The sequence below is a fragment of the Pan troglodytes genome, chromosome 8 (genome assembly GCF_028858775.2).
Source record: "Pan troglodytes isolate AG18354 chromosome 8, NHGRI_mPanTro3-v2.0_pri, whole genome shotgun sequence".
NCBI classification, from domain to species: Eukaryota; Metazoa; Chordata; class Mammalia; order Primates; family Hominidae; genus Pan; species Pan troglodytes.
The window spans coordinates 104,461,459-104,483,262 of NC_072406.2; the positions used below are offsets into that span (position 1 = coordinate 104,461,459).

The 21,804-nt window shown below is 42.5% G+C and overlaps 1 protein-coding gene across 19 annotated transcripts in view; it reads right to left on the minus strand.

The window, feature by feature from the left end:
• CPEB3 (cytoplasmic polyadenylation element binding protein 3) overlaps window positions 1-21,804 on the minus strand; it is a 242,765-nt gene that overhangs the window by 171,662 nt on the left and 49,299 nt on the right. For 14 of the 19 annotated variants that reach the window (XM_016918864.4, XM_016918862.4, XM_016918865.4 and 11 more), the window contains exon 2: window positions 18,334-19,352. In XM_016918864.4, coding sequence (XP_016774353.1) covers window positions 18,334-19,341 — 1,008 coding nt within the window. In that variant the 5' untranslated portion in view covers window positions 19,342-19,352. Of the gene's footprint in view, window positions 1-18,333; window positions 19,353-19,575; window positions 19,726-20,090; window positions 20,291-21,804 lie in introns of those variants that run through there. The other 5 variants (XM_054660351.2, XM_016918858.4, XM_054660353.2 and 2 more) reach the window with 4 other exon arrangements.

Genomic DNA, 21,804 nt, shown 5'->3' on the forward strand with positions numbered 1-21,804 from the left:
CGTAACACCACCAAATAAGTGAATGCAGAGAGTAGAAATGTTCCCCTAAAGAGAGGAGGTCATTTGAACAAACAGCAATACCTGACAAGTTAATATTTCTGAGTTATAACTCCTGTACCAGAAATGTAACAACATCTCACTCTTGAATCAAAACTTTCAGGCCAGGTGTGGTGACTCGTGCCTGTAATCCCAGCATTTTGGGAGGCCATGGCAGGTGGATCACTTGAGGTCAGGAGTTCGAGACCACCCTGGACAATATGATGAAACCCCATCTGTACTAAAAATACAAAAAATAGCTGGGCATGGTGGCAGGTGCCTGTAATCCCAGCTACTCGGGAGGCTGAGACAGGAGAATCTCTTGAGCCCGGGAGGCAAAGCCTGCAGTGAGACGAGATCACACCAGTGCACTCCAGCCTGGACAACAGAGCAAGACTCCATCTCAAAAAAATAAAAACTCTCAAATTCATTTATTTATTCAAATATATAATAAGCATCTACTACAGCTGAAGCTTTGCTGCTGTGGTCTGAATGTGGTATACCCCCAAAATGCACATGTTGAAATTTACTCCCCATTGTGATAGTATTAAGAGGTGGGGCCTTCGAGGAAGTAATTAAGTCATGGAGGCTCTGCCCTCATTAATGGGGTTAGAGCTTTTATAAGAAAGAGAGGCTTGTAGTCCCAGCTACACAGAAGGCTGAGGCAGGAGGATAGCTTGAGCCCAGGAGTTCAAGTCCAGACTGGGCAGTACAATGAGACCCCATCTCTTAAAAGAGGGAGAGAGAGAGAGAGACATTGATTGAAGGGTGTGTGTTTGCCCCTTCTGCCATGTGAGGACACAGAAAGAGGCACCATTCATGAAGCAGAGAACGAGCCTTTACCAGACAATGAATCAGCTAGTGCCTTTATCTTGGACTTTCTAGCCTCTATAATTGTGAGAAGTATTAAAATTTCTATTATTTATAAATTACCCCATCGAAGACGTTCACTTACCTGACTTTCCAGATTAACCTCTGTGTTTTATCTTCCCTATAAAAAATATCCACAGCACATTCAACAGCCGTGACCAATAAGACCATAAATTTCTGTCCAACAGATGAATTGCAAGCTTACCTAGAGATGGTAAAGGTTTGTCTCCAAACCTCTTTTTTTTTTTTTTTAATTTTTCATAGAGATGGGATCTTCTTATGTTGCCCAGGCTGGTCTCGAACTACCGAGTTCAAGCAATCCACCCACCTCAGCCTCCCAAAGTGCTGGGATTACAGGTATGAGCCACTGCACTCAGTTCTAAACCTTTTTAATGTCAGTATTATTGTAATTATGTGACTTAAATATATGCAAACCAATGAAATGAATGCCAAAAAATTATTTGATGAAAAGCAATTTGAATTTGCTAGATTTGAATTTAGAAAAAGCTAGATACAACAGCAATCAGGTTTCATTTATTCAAAACGTTATCAAAGTTCAGCAGGAATTCTCTCAGCTCTGAAGAGGGAAAAAGAGAAATTTTAAGAGATGTCTATGTTTTAAAATCTTAAAACTTTGCATTGCGTGCCATGTTGTTGGGTGCCATGTAGCAGTGCTTTTACTCTGTATCTGTAATTCTTAACCATTTTTAAGTTATGGACCCCTTTGAAAATTTAATGAATGTTACAGCTCACTTCTCTCCCTGGAAATACAAATGGAGACATAAAATGCAGTTCTGATGGCTCCTGTACCCTTTTACCCACCTCTGCCTCAAAGCTCATCAACCTATGACTCTACACACCCCAAGCTGCAAAGCATTTCATCACCTTTATACCCATTTAGAAAACTATGCCTTGTATTAGAACAGCAGAACTAAATTCCATAAGGTCTAACTTCAACTTTGCTAAGACCTTATTAATGATATCTCAGACTGGCTAATATAATAACATGCACTGATTTATCAGTGATTTTATTCAACTTAAATAAAAGGATGGCAGGTTTCATTTCTTTTATTGCGTATAATCCTCCCACATGATTAATTGGTTAGGAATTCCTTATCGTCCTTTGCAATGCCAGGCTATAACCCACAAACAACATGACTAATCAACTAACACAGCCTCTAATTCTCAGGGTACAATTTAGGAAAATCAGGCTAGAGTCAGAAAAAGCTCTTGACTTAGAATGGTAGTAGTTCCTTCTCTAAGATATAGTGTTCTAATAAGTAGTCCACAAAGTAATCTATCCTAATAAGGTTTTCCTTTCCACACATTAGGAATCACACAAAAGCATGGGTGGGTAAGAAATGTCAAATCACTTGTTCAAATATACCCAACACATGGCTTTCCTTTCTAAAATTCCTCCACTCTAAAACCCACCTGATTTATGAGTCATGAAAATTCTAATCTGCCACTATTAACCATTTCCACCTCTAAATGATTTTCCCCAGCTGCCTAAACCAAAAACCTGGCAGTCATTCTAGACTCCTCCTTCTCCTTTATTTCCTAGTAAAGGAGTAATCACCAAGTCCTTCCAGGTGAGCTCCTAATTATTATTATTATTTTTTTTTTTTTTTTGAGACAGAGTCTTGCTGTCACGCAGGCTGGAGTGCAATGGCACAATCTCGGATCACCGCAACCTCCGCCTTCTGGGTTCAAGCTATTCTCCTGCCTCAGCCCCTCAAGCAGCTGGGATTACAGGCACCTGTCACCACGCCTAGCTAATTTTTGTAATTTTTTTTTTTTTCTTTTTTGAGTCAGAGTCTCACTCTCTCGCCCAGGCTGGAGTGCAATGATGTGATCTCGGCTCACTGCAACCTCCAACTCCCGGATTCAAGCAATTCTCCTGCCTCAGCCTCCTGAGTAGCTGGGATTACAGGCGCCTGCCACCACACCCGGCTAATTTTTGTATTTTTAGTAGAGACAGGGTTTCACCATGTTGGCTAGGTTGGTCTCTTTGGCCAGGTTGGTCTCCAACTCCTGACCTTGTGATCCATCCACCTTGGCCTCCCAAAGTGCTGGGATTACAGGTGTAAACCACCATGCCTAGCCTAATTTTGTATTTTTAGTAGAGATGGGGTTTCACCATGTTGGCCAAGCTGGTCTCAAATTCCTGACCTCAAGTGTTCCACCCACCACAGCCTCCCAAAGTGCTGGGATTACAGGCGTGAGCCACCGTGCCCCTGATTGTTGCTTAAATCTGTCCCTTCCTTTTAATCACTTTAGGTTCTCCCACGTTAACTGGTTTCCCGAGTTTGGTTCCTGACAAAGATATCCTAGAGTAATCATTCTAAAACAAAAATGTGATCACTTCACTCACCAACTTAAAAAAGCCTTACAATAGCTATGTTTCTCAGCTTAAAAATCCTTCAATGTTCCTCACTTGAGAAAGCTGAAGACACAGAATGCTAGAATACTCTTCGTGATCTGGTGGCACTTATCTACTTCTCCAGCCTCATCTCTCTCTTGCCCAACCCTAAATCTCTTGCTCTCTCAGCACACCATGTTGTTTCTTGCCTGTACACAACCTAGTCCCTCTGCTGAAAAAAAAACAACAACAACAACCCTGGCTGAGCATGGTGGCTCACGCCTGTAATCCCAGCACTTTGCGAGGCTGAGGTGAAAGGATTGCTTGAGCCCAGGAGTTCAAGATCCTGTCTCTACAAAAAATTTAAAAATTAGCTGGGCATGGTGGTATGCGCCTGTAGTCCTAGCTACCAGGAAGGCTGAGGCAGGAGGATCGCTTGAGTCCAGGGGTCTGAGGTTGCAGTGAGCTATGATCATGCCACTGTGCTCTGGCCTGAGTGACAGAGCAAGACCACCTGACTTCTAAAAAAAAAACTATATATAACTTTATATATATATAAATTTAAAAATATATATATTTTATATATTTAATAATTTACATATTATATATAAATTTTTAAAAATGAACCCTACCCCATTTTCTTTTTTTTTTTATTTTTTGAGGTGGAGTCACACTCTGTCACCAGGCTGGAATGCAATGATGCAATCTAGGCTCACTGCAACCTCCACCTCCCGGGTTCAAGCAACTCTCCTGCCTTACCCTCCTGAGTAGCTGGGACTACAGGTGTGTGCCACCACACCCAGCTAATTTTTGTATTTTTAGTAGAGATGGGGTTGCACAATGTTGGCCAGGATGGCCTCAATCTCTTGACCTCGTGATCTGCCCACCTCAGCCTCCCAAAGTGCTGGGATTACAGGCGTGAGCCACCGCACCCAGCCTCCTACCCCATTTTCTGATCTGCCTGTCAAACTCTGCCCACTCACCTCTAAATAAAGTATTATGATGCCCAAAGATGTTCATGACAGCATCATGTTCAATATTCGAAAACTGAAAACAGCTGAGTATGGTAGCACATGCTTATAGTCCCAGCTACCTGAAAGGCTGAGGTGGGAGGATCTCTTGAACCCAGTTGGAGTCCAGCCTGGGCAACAATGCAAGACTCCATCTCAAATGAAACAAAACAAAACAAAACAAAAAACAACAAAACAATCTATCTAAATCCCCCAAATATGAAAACATTTTGTATAATGGATTGTTAACATTTTGTTATAATGGATTCCCATAATGGAATATTATGCAATCATCAAAATGTTTATAAATTATATAAAATGTTAAAAATATGGCTATAAAACTGTAAAACTGCATAAACAGAATGATCTCCACTATGTAAATTACATTACTCAGACACAAAAAAGAAATAATTAACAGAAAATATACCAAAACATTAAGAGTATTTGAATCTGATAAATAGAATTATGGGCAATTGGCCGGGTGCAGTGGCTCACACCTGTAATCCCAGCACTTTGGGAGGCCGAGGCAGGCAGATCACGAGGTCAGGAGTTGGAGACCAGCCTGACCTACATGGTGAAATCCAATCCCTACTGAAAATACAAAAATTAGCCGGGCGTGGTGGCAAGCACCTGTAATCCAAGCTACTCAGGAGGCTGAGGCAGGAGAATTGCTTGAACCCAGGAGGCGGAGGTTGCAGTGAGCCGAGATTGCACCAATGCACTCCAGCCTGGGCAACGGAGCGAGGCTCCATCTCAAAAAAAATAAAATAAAATAATTACAGGCAACTGGGATTTTTTATCTGTGTTTTTTCCCTCTCAAGTTTTAAATAGTTAACAGGTATTACTTTCAAAATCGGAAAAACTCCGAAAAATATCTTAAACTATTGAAGACTTTCCTAGAGGCTTCCCAACCACACACAAATTTAATCATTCCTTTGTCTGATTCAAGTACAAACTCTTCTTTGTTGCACACAACACACTCTTGTTTTAGACCTTATCATTCTATATTTTAATACATGTTTGTCAGGGAGTTGTCCTAAAACGGGAAATGTATGGTTCAACTTTAATTCCTATCAGCCTTACACCTGGTAGAAACCAGCTAAACGTTTTAATTACTCACACTGGTAGCTACATGTAAATGACCAATAAATGCCTAATCAGTCATTTGTAAATGTAGATCATAAACACACTCAAAAAATATTTACGATGTGCCCAAAATATCCCTGGTACTATCACAGCCCCTGGAGACACTTCAGTGAAAAGGTCCTTGCCCTTGTGGAGCCTACATTCTACTGTGGAAGAACAAAACAAAATAAACCAGCTCATTACAGAGAGTGATGAATACTGTAAGACAATGTAGCATAAGAGGAATTAGGGAAGATGTGGGGAAAGAACAGAACATCAAAGGCATATTGAGGGAGGGGCAAGAGAGAGCAGGGCTGACCTGGGCAGAGTGGGGGCTCAGGGAGGAGACCTGCAGGAGGGGCCAGGAGCTGGGAGAAGGGGCCTGTGGGGGTAGGGGCCTGGAAGGAGGGGAAGGGATGGAGGGAACAGGGAGGGGGGAGCGAACCCAGATGTCCGCCCCCTCCCCCTTCAGAACTGCAGCGCCTCCTGACTGAGCCCCAATTTTGTCAAAATCTGTATATGGTATATGCACAGAAACGAAGCATAAATAATACTTTGTTCATCTGAAAAGCAAGGTTGTTGCACAGTATGGGCACTTTGTCCTATTTTTATAAAATGAAAACTAATAGGCCCCTCCTCTAGAGTGCTGTGTGTTTGTGAGATTCCAAAACAAAAGGTCAGGGAGACTGCACTCCCCTCTTGGTTACCTCTGTGGTCTGAGGTAGGGAGAGCGGAGGAGAGTTCTTACTTCCAGTTAGGTAATATTCTCTGAGTCTCAAATAGGATAATAATCCCTAATTCACAAGAACGTGTAAGGATTACATAAAATTATTTATGTGGAAAGTATGATGCCAGTGCTGGCATTCTGGTCCCCTATATTTGTGTTAGTAGTATCTATTTAGAGGAGGACATCAAAATAATACAACACCCAAAAGCTGGAGCACATGGATTATGATTTTGAACACAGGTGCCAAAAGAAACTTAACGATGTAAATCCCATCCCTTTGATCAGGGAATTCCTTAATAGTTATATGGGTAACAAAAATACTACCTAATGCCAACCTTCTTAACTGTTTATCTGACCTCAGGATTCTACTACTGGTTACAACATCTTTATTTACTTATTTTATTTTTTTCTTTTTTTTTTTTGAGACGGAGTCTCCCTGTCGCCCAGGCTGGAGTGCAGTGGCGCGATCTCGGCTCACTGCAGGCTCCGCCCCCCGGGGTTCACGCCATTCTCCTGCCTCAGCCTCCCGAGTAGCTGGGACTACAGGCGCCCGCTACCTCGCCCGGCTAATTTTTTGTATTTTTAGTAGAGACGGGGTTTCACTGTGTTAGCCAGGATGGTCTCGATCTCCTGACCTCGTGATCCACCCGCCTTGGTCTCCCAAAGTGCTGGGATTACAGGCGTGAGCCACCGCGCCCGGCCTATTTTTTTCTTTTTTGAGATGAAATCTCACTCTGTCGCCCAGGCTGGATACAGTGGGGCAATCTTAGCTCACTGCAACCTCCGCCTCCCGGATTCAAGCTATTCTCCTGCCTTAGCCTCTGAGTAGCTGGGATTACAGACGTGCACCACCACACCTGGCTAATTTTTTGTATTTTTAGTAGAGACAGGCTCTCACCATGTTTGCCAGCCTGGTCTCAAACTCCTGACCTCAGGTGATATGCCCATCTTGGCCTCCCAAAGTGCTGAGATTACATGCGTGAGCCACTGCACCCAGCCTATAATTGCTTTAAATAATGATGTGGCAAAGAGTTGAACAGTCTACCCACAAAATCAAATGCGAACACAGAAACAGATTTATAATAAATGATCCAAACATTATCTCTCAGCCTTTCCTCCATAAACTCATAAACTTTACTGGTTTTCACTATTTTTAATTCTCTGCTTATCTAGGTTATATTTCTCTGGTCCAAAAAAGGAAAATAAATTTTCCACTCCAGATTGCAAAAGAGAGGTGCTTCTAGATACATTTACCTCTTGTCTCCTTTAGTTGCTGTTTATCTGAAACCTAAGAACTAGGACTCCTGGAGTTTGAGTAGGGGGTTCGATTGTCAGATCACTAAGATGTTTCCTCTGAAATATTCCCTCCCATCCCTAATCAGCCCTCAAAAACCCTACCACATCTTTAAGGTAGAAAATTATTTGCCTTTTATATCTCTGCTTTCTAATCTCACATGCCTGGAATTAATGACTAACTGAATGGGCATACTATATAACCTGTTCTTTGTCGAACAAACCAGAAAATTCCCTCATATATATATATATATATATATATATATATATATATATATATATAAATTTTTTTTTTTTTTTTGAGACAGTGGCCCGCTCTGTTGCCCAGGCTGGAGTGCAGTGGTGCAATCTCGGCTCACTGCAACCTCCACCTCCTGGGTTCAAGCAATTCTCCTGCCTCAGCCTCCTGAGTAGCTGGGATTACAGGTGCATGCCACCATGCCTGGCTAATTTTTGTATTTTTAGTAGAGACGGGGTTTCATCATGTTGGTCAGGCTGGTCTTGAACTCCTGACCTCGTGATCCGCCCACCTTGGCCTCCCAAAGTGCTGGGATTACAGGCGTGAGCCACCTCACCCAGCCAATTTTTTAAAAAAATATTTTAATTTTTTTAGAGACAGGGTCTCACTCTGTCACCTAGGCTGGAATGCAGTGGCACAATCATGGCTCACTATAACCTCAAACTCCTGGGCTCAAGCAATCCTCCTGCCTCAGCCTCCTGAGTAGCTAGAACTACAAGCATATGACATCAGGCCCAGCTAATTTTAAAACATTTTTAATTTTTTTATAGAGACAGGGTCTCACTATGTTGCCCAAGCTGGTTTCGAACACCTGGGCTCAAGCAGTCCTCCCACCTTGGCCCCGCAAAGTGCTACAAATACAGTCTTCAGCAGCCACACCCAGCCTTCTCCTTAATATTTCTAAGTGTTATTGTCAAAATTATCCTGACTCTCATTCTAGTCAGTTCTATTGTTAATAACTCGACATGACAAGTCAGAAACAAACCAAATCACCATTAACAAGATAAATTAACTCCAAAAGAATGAGTTGATCAATGATGAAGCAATAAAGAAAAATCTAACTCTTAAGATATAAGCTAGTGTTCCCATTTATTGGCTGTCATAAACCTTTTATGTCAAAGCAAGAACTCTGCTTACTTCTTGGCATACCAAATCTACACATATGAAGTCACAGGCCAGAACTATGGGGTGTCCATAAAGTCTGCGGAACATAATATTTTATATTTTTACAAACTGAAGATGTCCTTTATAATATTATGTACATTCACCTGTGTTTCCATATTCTACAGATATCTTGTATAGAAATACTAGAACGGGCCAGGCGCAGTGGCTTACGCCTATAATCCCAACACTTTAGGAGGCCAAGGCAGGGGGATCACCTGAGGTCGAGAGGTCGGGACCAGCCTGACCAACATGGAGAAACCCCATCTCTACTAAAATAATACAAAATTAGCAGGGCATGGTGGCGCATGCCTATAATCCCAGCTACTTGGGAGGCTGAGGCAGGAGAATTGCTTGAACCCAGGAGGCGGAGGTTGCGGTGAGCCGAGATCGCACCATTGCACTCCAGCCTAGGCAACGAGAGCGAAACTCCGTCTAAAAAAAAAAAAAAAAACTGGAATGGAGAATCCGTCACAAAAATGTTAAATATACCACATGTAAAGATAAAGGACAAAATTATAACTTGGTTTAAATGTTCATTCATTCATTTAATGAATACCTACTAAGTGTCAGGCACTTCCAGGCACTGATTTATTTCATGGCATTGACCATTTAATTAGTTGCACTGAGTTACTGCAGACAGGGAGTTACTTGTTTTTGATCTTGACCTTGAAATGAGTTTGAATGCTTGAGGAATAAAGCTATTTGGCCACACAATAGTCCTATGCATACATAATCAGTACACAATGTTTCCTTCCCTTTGTGTGTATTAATTCTATGATCACTTCAAATAATATAAAGGCTGTTTTGTGCCCATTTCTGTTTCTCTCCTCTGAGGCCTGCCAACAAGCATTTATATAATAATATTTATTATTTCTGAGAATTATATAATAGTGCTTCTTAGGAGAGAAAAGTAGGCTTTATTCCAAGATGCTAAGTTACTGTAGTACTTTAATTCACTAGTACTTTCCTATTTCAAGTTCACAAAATGCAAATATTGGAATGGTTTCACATTAAGAAGTTTAAATGCCCAGCACCACAAAGAACACTAAAGGGTGTGAAAACTAAATGTAGCAGAACTGAAGTATAATAGGTGAAATGCAGCATTTGAACCCTCACAGGAGCAGCTACCCACAAGGTATAAGGACCAGCTGTAGAAAATTCCTTGTGAAGCTGGTTTCTACTGCAAGTACAGCAACCTTCCCAGGAAAGCCTCCTATAAGTTATGGTTATATTACCTCAACTCTCAAGATCAAAACTTGAGGCTCCATCCTGAATTCTAACTCTGACAACCACACTGGCCCCTAAAGAGAGTCAGGCATGGCCTACAGGGAAATGGTGGTAAGGAGATTCAAATTAGACCTTTGATATCTCCAGAACCAACAAAATCAACCCAACCCTTATAGCAGTCAGAAAATTAAGAGTTTAAGCATTTCTCCCATCACCAATTAAAATGTTCATGGATCAAGGAAAACCCTTACACTTACATTGGTGAGTCAGCCATAAGCACAAGCAGATAGTCACACATCTCCACCATTAGTGTGACATGTCTATATATACTCCCTAGTCTTCAGACCACCATGACTAGCTTTCTAGAATAGGCAGTCACCCTAATATACAAAGTGCCTTTTGACGTTCTTCCATGCCTCCTTCTAGACCCCTCCACTACATGCCATCAGCTAGTGTTTAACTTTGGACTACTGAATATCAACAATATTTCCTCTTTTAAACTCTAATTCTGACTACAATTACAGAAGTTAGGCAAACATCCAAAAGCCACAACAGTATTCCTCTAACAGTATATAATTTTCAGAACACTTTGTACACATACTCTCACAAACCAAACCCTGAAGCTAGGCTCCCTCTCCCCTCCCACCTCCTCCTTTTCCCTTCTGTCCACTCTCTCTCTCCCACTCCGTCCCTCCATTTTCGCAGACTGAGAAAAAGAATCACTGGATAAGTGACTTGACCTCATCACTAGTGACAGAGCCAAGGCTTTAACCAATGTCTTCCTTATTCCAAGTTTCATGGGTTGTCCACTACTGTATGCTCCCCTCCATCTAATTCTCTTTCCTCAGTAAAACCCACACAGCTTAATCAAACTTTTCTTTTCTTTTCTTTTCTTTTTAAGACAGAGTCTTGCTCTGTCACCCAGGCTGGAGTGCAATGGCGCGATCTCGGCTCACTGCAACCTCCGCCTCCCGGGTTCAAGTGATTCTCCTGCCTCAGCCTCCCAAGTAGCTGCAATTACAAGAGCCCGCCACCACGCCCAGCTAATTTTTGTATTTTTAGTAGAGACAGGGTTTCACCAGGTTGGCCAGGCTGGTCTCGAACTCCTGACCTCAGGTGATCCATCCGCCTCAGCCTCCCAAAGTGCTGGAATTATAGGTGTGAGCCACCACGCCCAGCCTCAAACTTTTCATATTGCAGTAAACAAAGCATAATTTTTTTTTTTTTTTTGAGAGGGAGTTTCACTCTTGTCATCCAGGCTGGAGGGCAATAGCATGATCTCAGCTCACTGCAACCTCCAGCTCCCAGGCTCAAGCAATTTTCCTGCTTCAACCTCCCGAGTAGCTGGGATTACAGGCACCCACCACCACACCCAGCTAATATTTGTAGTTTTTTAGTAGAGACAGGGTTTCACCATGTTGGCCAGGTTGGTCTCGAACTCCTGACCTCAGGTGATACACCCACCTCGGCCTCCCAAAGTGCTGGGATTACAGGCGTGAGCCACCGTGCCTGAGCAACAAAGCATAATCTTTTGATACCTGCAGATCAAAACACTATAAAAAATCAACTTAGCAATGAAAACCAGTTCCAACTGGATGGCATTACACCTTATACAGCCCTTGAAATACATCAAATTGGGCCAGACATGGTGGCTCACACCTGTAATCCCAGCACTTTGGAAGGCTGAGGCAGGTGGATCACAAGGTCAGGGGTTCAGGACCAGCCTGGCCAACATAGTGAAACCCCATCTCTACCAAAAATACAAAAAATTAGCCGGGCATGGTGGCAGGCGCCTGTAATCCCAGCTACTCGGGAAGCTGAGGCAGGAGAATCGCTTGAACCCGGGAGGCAAAGGTTGCAGTGAGCAGAGACCGTGCCATTGCATTCCAGCCTGGGTGACAGTGGGAAACTCCATCTCAAAAAAAAAAAATACATCAAATTGGCTAACCAATAGAGAAAGCTATGTAAGTAGAAATTTGTTTCTTTGTCAGAGGATATCTAAATTACATTTCCAAGAGGGTTCTTTTGTACTAACTCACGACGAGGTCATAAAGAGTTTAAACAAAGCTAACCACTTTTCAACATGCAATTTTGAAGTATATAGTTTTATATTAACGTTTCTAGTAGCACAAAAACCTAATATTTCCTAACCAATCCCTCTTTTAAATAGAAAATAGATAATGTGGTTTTGCTGGCATTCATATCAACCATGTCATAACAGGTTCTGAAACAGTTTGTGGGGATGAGTAGACCTTAAAGTGGTTTTGCATTGAAATAGTAGTTAAGAAACCAACTAGAGAAGAGTCTTAAATCTAGGTCATATTATCCTTATTCAAAAGCAAGCACAAACAAGACAATTTATATTACCTCCTGAAAAGATGGTCTTAAAAAAAAGAAAGTGGGGGCCAGATGCGGTGGCTCACACCTCTAATCTCAGCACTTTGGGAGGCCCAGGCTGGCAGAGAACTCGAGGTCAGGAGTTCAAAACTAGCCTGGCCAACATGGTGAAACCCCGTCACCCTGTCTCTACTAAAAATACAAAAACTAGTGGGGCATGGTGGTGCACACCTGTAATCCCAGCTACCAGGGAGGGTGAGGAATGAGAATTGCTTGAACAGGGAAGGCAGAGGTTGCAGTGAGCCAAGATCATGCCACTGCACTCCAGCTTGGGTGACAGATTCTGTCTTTAAAAAAAAAAAAAAAAAAAAAAGGAAATGGACAGAACACAAACTACTTGAAAAAAAAAAAGGAAAAGGAACACAAACTACTTGAAAAATATTGATATTTCCTAAAAATTTATTATGAGTAGGCATATTTGTTTTTAATATCATTTGTATTCCCATGAATTCATGTAAGAAACTTCTTCCTCAGTTATTGATAACCCACCAGCAAAATTAATACTAAGTTATAATTACCTAGACATGTCATAAAATATAAAACTCCTTGCAATCACCTTTAACTTGGGAATAGAAGGAAAAGGAGAGGGATACGCAGGGTGCGGTGGCTCATGCCGGTAATCCCAGCACTTTGGGAGGCAGATGCGGGCAGATCCAAAGTCAGGAGTTCAGGACCAGCCTGGTCAACATAGTGAAACCCCGTCTCTATTAAAAATACAAAAATCAGCCAGGCATGGTGGCACATGCCTGTAGTCCCAGCTACTTGGGAGGCTGAGGCAGGAGAATCGCTTGAACCCAGAGATGGAGGTTGCAGTAAGCCGAGATCATACCACTGTACTCCAGCTTGGGGAACAGAGTGAGACTTTGTCTCAAAAAAAAAAAAAAAAGGAGAAGGATAAAGGCAGAGATACAGACAGAAAGTATGGAATAATTTGAATTTTTTTTCCAAATTAAATTTGAATCCAGGCAATCTGCTGCTAAAGCCTGCTTCTGTGACAAATTATCAACCAGAACCTGGGTAAGTCACTTCCTATTTTGGGACTTTGATTTCATAATATTAAAAAATATGTAAAGTAAAATATGTAAAGTAAAAAACAGAAAAAATTATAACCGATGAATCTTCATGGTGTCATACTTACAGTCACTGTATTTTTTTCTTTCTGCATTTCTACAAATACAAAATTTTTTAAAAACACAACTTCCACGGTATCTCATAGGGTCAAGTACAGATTCAGTCCAGCTTCTTACATCTACACTGCACTATTAAGCGATGTCCTAGAGATAGAATAGTCAAGGGAGTAGGAGCCATGGGCTCTGGAGGCAACTTTGCCAATACTAGCTGTGATCTTAAGCAAACAGTGTAAATGCACTGAACCTCAATTTATTTGTCAATATAACAAGGATAATAGGCCGGGCACAGTGGCTCATGCCTGTAATCCCAGCACTTTGGGAGGCCGAGGTGGCAGATCACGAGGTCAAGAGTTCAAGACCAGCCTGACCAATATGGTGAAACCCCATCTCTACTAAAAATATAAAAATTAGCTGGGCATGGTAGCACGCACCTGTAATCCCAGCTACTCACGAGGGTGAGGCAGGAGAATCTGTTGAACCGGGGAGGCAGAGTTTGCAGTGAGCCGAGATCACGCCACTGCATTCCAATCTGGGTGACAGAGCACGACTCCATCCCCCCAAAAAACAAAAACAAAACAAAAAAATAAGCAAGGATGACAATAGTCCTCCTATGTCAAAGGAGTTCCTATCTCAAAGGAGTTCCAGTGAGAAACTATATGTAAAGTGCTTGGCACAGGGCCTGGCCCATAGGTAAATGCTGGATCCTCACATTACTACAATGGTCAAAGGCTCTGATCATGAAGGTACCATCAGACAGGAAAAAAGAACAAATGGCATTACACTGAAGTTTGGGGATATTTAGAATGCAGTGTATGAAAAATCGGCAATTCACTTTGGTAGGCCAAGGCAGGCAGATCACTTGAGGTCAGGAGTTCAAGACCAGCCTGACTAATAGGGCGAAATTCCATCTCTACTAAAAACACAAAAATTAGCCAGGTGTGGTGGTGGGCACCTGTAATTCCAGCTACTTGGGAAGCTGAGGCAGGAGAATCACTTGAACCCGGGAGGTGGAGGCTGCAGTGAGCCAACATAACACACTGCACTCCAGCCTGGGTGACAGGGTGAGACATTGTCTCAAAAAAAAAAAAAAAAAAAATCAGTAATCCGTATTATGACAAGATCATGCAAAGCCTATGGTCACCATTACAATAAGAATAATCATAACCCTACGTTTATGGGATACTTTACTATGGGCCAGGCACTGTGCTACGCACTTTATATTTAGTTTCACATTTTAACTCATACAAGGCCAAAAACTAATATTATTCCCATTTTACAGGTGAAGAAATTGAGAACCAGCACGTTTATATAATTTGTTTATGATTACAAAGCCAATAACTTGCAAAGTGGAGATTTAAATCCAGGCAATCTGCTGTCAAAGCTTGCTTGTGACAGAAATGATCAACCTGAACCTGGGTAAGTCACCTCACATGTTGGGACTTTGATTTTATCCTCTGTAAAATGAGCATAGTAGTCTAGAATAGGTGCTCTCAAAAGTCCCTCCTAAACTTTTCTTGACAGCAATGCTATTTAAACCCAAATTTACAACATAAAGGAAATAGCTCTAGTCCTTTTATTAAATTGATGCATAAGTAATTTGTGGGTTTTGCCATTACTTTTTTGCCATAATGGTAAAACCCACAATTACTTATGCACCAAACTAATACATATCTAGGCTTCCTTGACTTGTAGAAATATAGAAAGAGTCACATATATAATTCCCCCCAGTGGAGTGCCTCTCTGTTCTTGAGCTCTGTTGCTGAGAGGTACATCACCAAGATGCATTAGCCTAATAGAAAACTTCACTAAGTCCCTCTGAATGGAGTCCAAAGAGAATCTTACTTAAAATGAATTCTACCTGACTGCACCTGCACTACATGGACGTTAAGGACACATACAACAAAATTAGCTAGAACTGTAGGACCTGAGTTCAGTCACTCTACCTCTCAGGATCTCAGTCTCCCTATTTATAGAAATGAAGTGACTTTTAGATAAAAGTAATCCCTAAGAAAGCAGCCACCAAAACCCAGAGAAACCAATAAACTTTATTAGAATAAAGAAGTATTATAGTTTGTAAAACAACATTCAAATACAGTGATTGCTAGGCCGGGCATGGTGGCTCATGCCTGTAATCCCAGCACTTTGGGAGGCCGAGGCAGGTGGATCACCTGACATCAGGAGTTCAAGACCAGCCTGGTCAATATGGTGAAACCCCGCTTCTACTAAAAATACAAAAAATTAGCCAGGCGTGGTGGCGGACGCCTGTAATCCCAGCTACTCGGGAGGCTGAGGCAGGAGAATTGCTTGAACCCGGGAGGCAGAGGTTGCAGTGAGCCGAGATCATGCCACTGCACTCCACCCTGAGCAACAAAAGTGAAACATTGTCACACACACACACACACACATAAAATACAGTGATTGCTTTTGCAATATAAGCCATGTAAGTAAAGCTACTCAAAATCTATCGTGTTGGCAGAAACTGGCAAAAAAGAAGCAGTGCAGGGTAGAATGGGTTTCTTTAAAAATTTTAACATACATTAGAGTAGATTACTGCAGAAAGACTCTTTTATTAATAGCTCAAAAATCTGTTAAATAAAAAATAAAGTTGCTATTCTATAAAATAAACTCTGATTTAAATAAAATCACATTTGCCAGAATAAATATTTTGAAAAAGTCATCAAAACCACTTATTTTCTTCCTTTTTTAGAAAAATTATTTCAATAAATGCACATACACAAAATTCTGCACACAAGACTCAGGTGTTCTTTGTTTCTAACACAAACTTGGTACAGTTATCAACAGAAATCAAGTCTAATATCCCAGCCAAAGCACAACCAACTTCCTCCTCTGATCCTAAAATTGCTCCAAAACCCTAAGCTCTGTTTTATGAAAAAGAAATGAGACATAATATATATGTAATTCTTCCCGAGGCCAAATAAATAATGCTTAATTTTGAATCAAATCTGTCCTCCTACAAATCTTTTGGCCATTTTTGCCTATCCAATAGCATCACCAGGGATGGAAAGATGAGACTAAACTGAATCCAGTCCATTTGGCTCTTATTAGCATCATTGGTGAATGGTTTGCTGTGTAACAACTGGCAATCCCTATACTCCTCGTCGATATCAGGTTTGATGAAACTATGTGGATTTAATCTCTCCCTAATCCCCATGCCAGGAGATAATTCACCAATAGCTAGTTGTATTCAGAGTCAACTCCCAGAAAAAGATAACAAGATCTGTCTATATTATCAGCTCCCAAAACTCCCTATAAGATTTTAGGTTATCCTCTAAAACTGAACTCAGGTAGGGAGCATGAGAATAAAGAGAGGGAATGTTAGAAAAAGAGGGCCTTTCCTACCAAATGCAGCCTCCCTGCTCTACTCCCTCCAAAAATAAGCACATAAATTCCAGAAAGCAAATTCCTCCTTTTCTCTATGAAATGAATCCCACCTTGCAACATCTCATTTTATTAAAATAAACAAACTTTAGAATGGGAAAAAATATAACTTAATATTGAAATCGTCCATTCCTGAAGGATCCTTGTGAAAATTCCTTGTGAAGATCCTCTCTCATCAAAGTTAAAAATCATTACTCTAGCCTAGAGAGTCATGTCCTTCTCAATAACCTCATCTCTTCCTTCATGAATGGGAGCCACTCCAAACATCTGTAATGTAAAGAGATGAAGACTGCATCTGCACCTGACACTATACCTCTCTCAAACTGTCAGCTCTACCAAGCACTCCTCAAAGGATTTCTGCTTCATTTCCTTGATCATCCAAATTGGGTCTTGTTGGAGGCCTTCCCCTCTCCCCTTTTTCTTTAACTGAGCCTAGAAGCTTACAGCCAAATCAACTTCTAAGTGAAGGATAAGTGTTTGCCTGGGAGCAAAAGCCGCCTGTGAACACACACCCGCACTACGCCTTTCCAACCCAAGATGCCCAGGACACTGCCAACTGCTATGGCTGTGGACTAGATCAGAAAGCAAGAACAGAAATAAGGACACTCTTCATTTCAACCTTTTTGTCTGGGGCACTTCCTGAGTTTTTCATTGGCATTTAACACCAAGACACAGGACTCATTTTTCATTAAAGTTGCAAGACTTTCACTTTGCCCAGTTTCAAATGATGTAATTGATCTGTATTTTCTTAACCCAACTGATGAAGGACACTGCAGCTTTAAATATTTCAGTGCTAGCTAGCAAATAGACTCCATTGCAATATGGCTCTGAAGGTCACGTCCTATTGTCTCTTACCTCCGAAAAAAAAAAATCCTTCTTCTAGGTAACATGGAGAGGGGTGCCCTTAGAATTTCCACTCTTCCATCTCCTTCCCTTACACAGTAGTGAGTGTTTATTAGAATCTCACACTCATAATTTTCCCAGCAGGGGCAATATGCTGATTGTTATTAATGATTCTAGCACCTTAGCGAGACATAAACACATGTGTTCACATTAGTTTAACTGAGCATACGCAACCGTCTGAAATAGCACCACTCAAGGGTTGTTAACCTCTTTAAGAGTAAAGCCAGGGTGGTTTGGGTGTGGACCGCTTGCAGGCGGCACCCTGAGCTCAGGATTGCATAACCTGAAATGTGTAGCTACTCAAAATGATAGGAATCTCAGCCTACTCATCCTGGGACTATGCCGGCACCTTGCCACACACTTGCAGCTTTACTTGTCAAAGGAAGTCAAAATAAGAGGTACAAACACCATGAAGGAGAAAATAAACTAAAAGAAAAAGGCTTCTTCTACCCTGAAGGGACGAATACGATTCCTCCAGTAATCACAATGTTCTCCCAACCTCATCCTCTGATAATGGAACAGCCCTAAAGAACTGGAGGCTTCGGAAGGGGAAAGAGGAGCTGGACATTGCTGCCCTTTTTAAATATAAGCGGGTGGATGATTAAAAGTCAGAGAAGTGGCAAAAGGAGCGGGGCAGAGGGAAGGAGTGTGCAGGTGCAGCAGAGTATTACCTGAAATGGCAACAGATTGTTACCATTATCGGTCCGGAAAGCGTTATCCTCCATCCAGGACTTGGAAGTGAGAGGGGCCGCGCGAGGGAACTTGGGCGGCGCGATCACGTTGCTGGAGAAGGGCTTTTTGAGCGGCGAGATGGGGTTGAGCGGGGAAGGCACCCCGACACCCACACCCACGCCCACACCGACCGCCCGGCGAGGGTCCCGGCCCGCCTGCAGGCCGCCCCAGGGGTTGGACGGTGCGCTCCAGGCTGCATTCACGCTTTGGTGCGTGTTCCAGCTGGACGAGGCCGACGAGGCGGCGGCTGCGGCAGCAGCGGCTGCAACCGCCGAAGACGAGGACGGCTTGCTGGTCATGATGGGCTGGTGGCCGTACGCCGCGGCGGCGCTCCTCTGCGCGTAGGGCGCCTGGCTGGGGCTGGCGGGTGAGCGGCGCTGCTGCGGGGGCTGCGCCTGTGGGGGCTGCGCTGGCTGTGCCGGCTGCGGCGCGGGCGCAGGCGGCGGCGGCTGCTGGTGGTGCTGGGTCTGCGCCAGGCCTATCTGCGGGGAGAAAGTGCCTCCGAAGACTGGGTTGACATGGTGCGGGAAGTTCTGGAAGAGCATGGTCCCGTTGACTGGGGTGATCCCCTGGAAGAAGCTGTCCTCTACCGCGTTGGTGGTGCCCGTGGACCAGGTGCTGCCGAAGGACGGCGACAGCGACGCGCCCGGTGCCGCGGGCTCCTGAGGCGGCGGCGGCGGCTGCTGAGGGGGCTGATGGAAACTCAAGCCTGGCAGGAGCGGTGATTCCATCTGCATCTTGTCCGGGCCGTTGGGGGCCGGGGGGGCAGCGGCTGGGCTGAGGGCCGGCACTGCGCTGTTTTCCTCCGGCTTGGGGGTCTCTGAGGAGAGGGGCGTGGACGGGGCTTCGGATACGCTGGACTCAGGTTGGGGCTGCTGCTGCTGCCGCTGCTGCTGCTGGGGCTGGGGCTGGGTTTTGCTTTTGTCCATCAGTAAATCATCCTGCATGGTTTGCGCAGCTGAAACGGGAAAAAAGAGAGACGCGTTATTGTCAATGTGATCATGAATGTCCCTCGCTGAAGCGGGCGGGTGTTTCACTTGCGAAAATCCATCGCCACCGCTACTAGCCAATTGCAATGCAAATCCATAATCTCCCATTTAGAAGAACAGGTCAGGCTGTTGGGTGGGGGATAGGGAAGGTGTCGAGCAAGGTCTCTAAAAATACTGTGAGAGCGTCTTCACCCTTTCAGATGTCTTGGTTCCTTTTCTGTATTAGTGAGAGATGTGCTTATAAGACAGAAAAGACAGCAATTTCGCCACGTCTCTTTTCCCTTCACCGGAACTCAGAGCGTTCGCCCTGCAATGAGAAACTGATTCTGGTTCCTGTTTTTTTCCCAAGCACCACCCTCCCCCAGTTATTTGCATACGTCAATAAATACTGCTGCGTCCTTCAGCAAGGTTAAAAAGACACCGCACACACGACCCTTTCTTCTCCCTTCCCCAGCTCGAACACTTTTTAAAAAAACAAAACAAAACAAAAAAACCAGTATTAGCCCTCTTGATTAGCAAACTGCCTTCTTGCGTTGGTAATTGTTTCATTTAGCTGCAGCGAACCACGAGGGAGGAATCCTTGGCATTTGTTAGAAGGACTCAGCTGCACAATCATTCTCTGGCCTCCCAGTAGCTGCAGCTACTCCATTTTGTTAGGAGACAGTTAATTTAAAAAAAAAAACGTTTTTAAAGAAGTAAAAACCTACTGAAACGTTTGGAAGTGCTTGCTTCTTGTTACTCTAAGGATTATGGTTTTTCTGCTTATTCCCCAATTTTCTTGTCTCCAATTCTGCCGCACAAGAGATTTCTTGGCATCGCAGTGCTTCAGGTCTCAACAGGAGCCTAAGAATTTCTCTGCAGAGTGGAGAAATGCTTCTGGTTGGATTTAAGGTCAGAGAGTGCGCGCGAGCGAGCGAGCGCCTGTGAGATAGGGTGGGGGTGGGGCTTTAAAAAAAACCCTCAGAGATTTAAGTGGACAGTCAAGATAATTCTGGGGTTGCCAGATTTTCAATTTTGAATCCTCCTGCTGCTGTCTTGGTCACAAGACTTTGGCAAATTTAGAATCCATTCTCTTATCACTAGTATTAGCAGCGCAACACTATGGTTTGAAGACCCTGAATTACCATATGCTAGCAAAAGTGTTAAAAATAGAGGAGTACAAAGTCCCAAATTTTCATACATTGTAATTATAGTGCATTGCCATCACTGCTTCATTTAGCCATATAAGGAGTGTATGGTATTTTCCATCTCACAGAGAAGGGCTATATTCACCTCTACCATACAGCCTGTTTTCTTATTCAAGGATGAAAATTACTAATCACTCAAAACCCGGAGACTGCCATACATGTAGTTAGCTTGTCCTTAGAACATGTTAATTGCTTTAAATATATAAATATTACAGTGCTGAGACCCTAAAAACAAATATTTTGAAATGTTAAAGGGGCATATGACCAAACATATAATTATTTTTAGATGATGATTCAGTACAATTGCAACAAAGTTATTAACAAATTTAATGCAGTTACTTAACCCAGATACTTGGAGAGGAATCTTTCTCAGGACACTTGTGAAAAGGCATTCAGATACACACAGAAGCTCTGCCTCTAGACATCCTCATGATAATAATTATTGTTAAAATCAAGGTATCAGAAAATGAAAATATTAACTATTGTGCAAAATATATCAGACAAGAAATGGGATTAAAAGTAGTTCTATTATTTTATTAGAGACTATCATTAAAATGGTTCATTAGTATCTTTTATTTCAAAGTTTCATACACAAAATAGTGGTGGGCTAAAGGAAATGCTTCGCAGCCACCTTGCTCTCCCTTCTATTCCTCATTCCCCTGCCTTTCCTCCCTTCAACCCCCCCAGGGAAAAAAACCCAACTCAATATAATATACAACACAGATTGCCGGCTACTACCAATAAAATCTATTTAAGATTGCTTTTATGTTCCTCAGTTCCCTTGGTCTAAAACAATGGCTTTGATCAGTATTGCAAAATACAATACAAAGAGGCAAATGAAGCTTTGATTTAGACAGCACAAAGTTCTATTGCTGCCAAAGAAGATGGTCATAGAAAGAGACATTTTCATACTTGGTTTAAACGGTGCTGCAGTAAACCATTATAATCTGAGATTTGAGTCACTTCCAGTGAGCTAGAATTGTCTTTATAATAGCCATATCATCATGGCTGAAATAGGCATTTGATTATAATTTTAATATCACTCAGCTTTTCCGGTTGCTTGTATCAATGCTTGCTGTTAATGCCTTCAGTTTAAACTACATGCTCTTCATGGAAAAATTAATGCTGTACCTCAGCAAAAAAGCCAAAAAGTAAGCTGGACTCAGAACATTTTATAGTAGCTGTAATCAATGTTAATATATTCATTGAATTTTAAAAATTTTATACCAGGAAC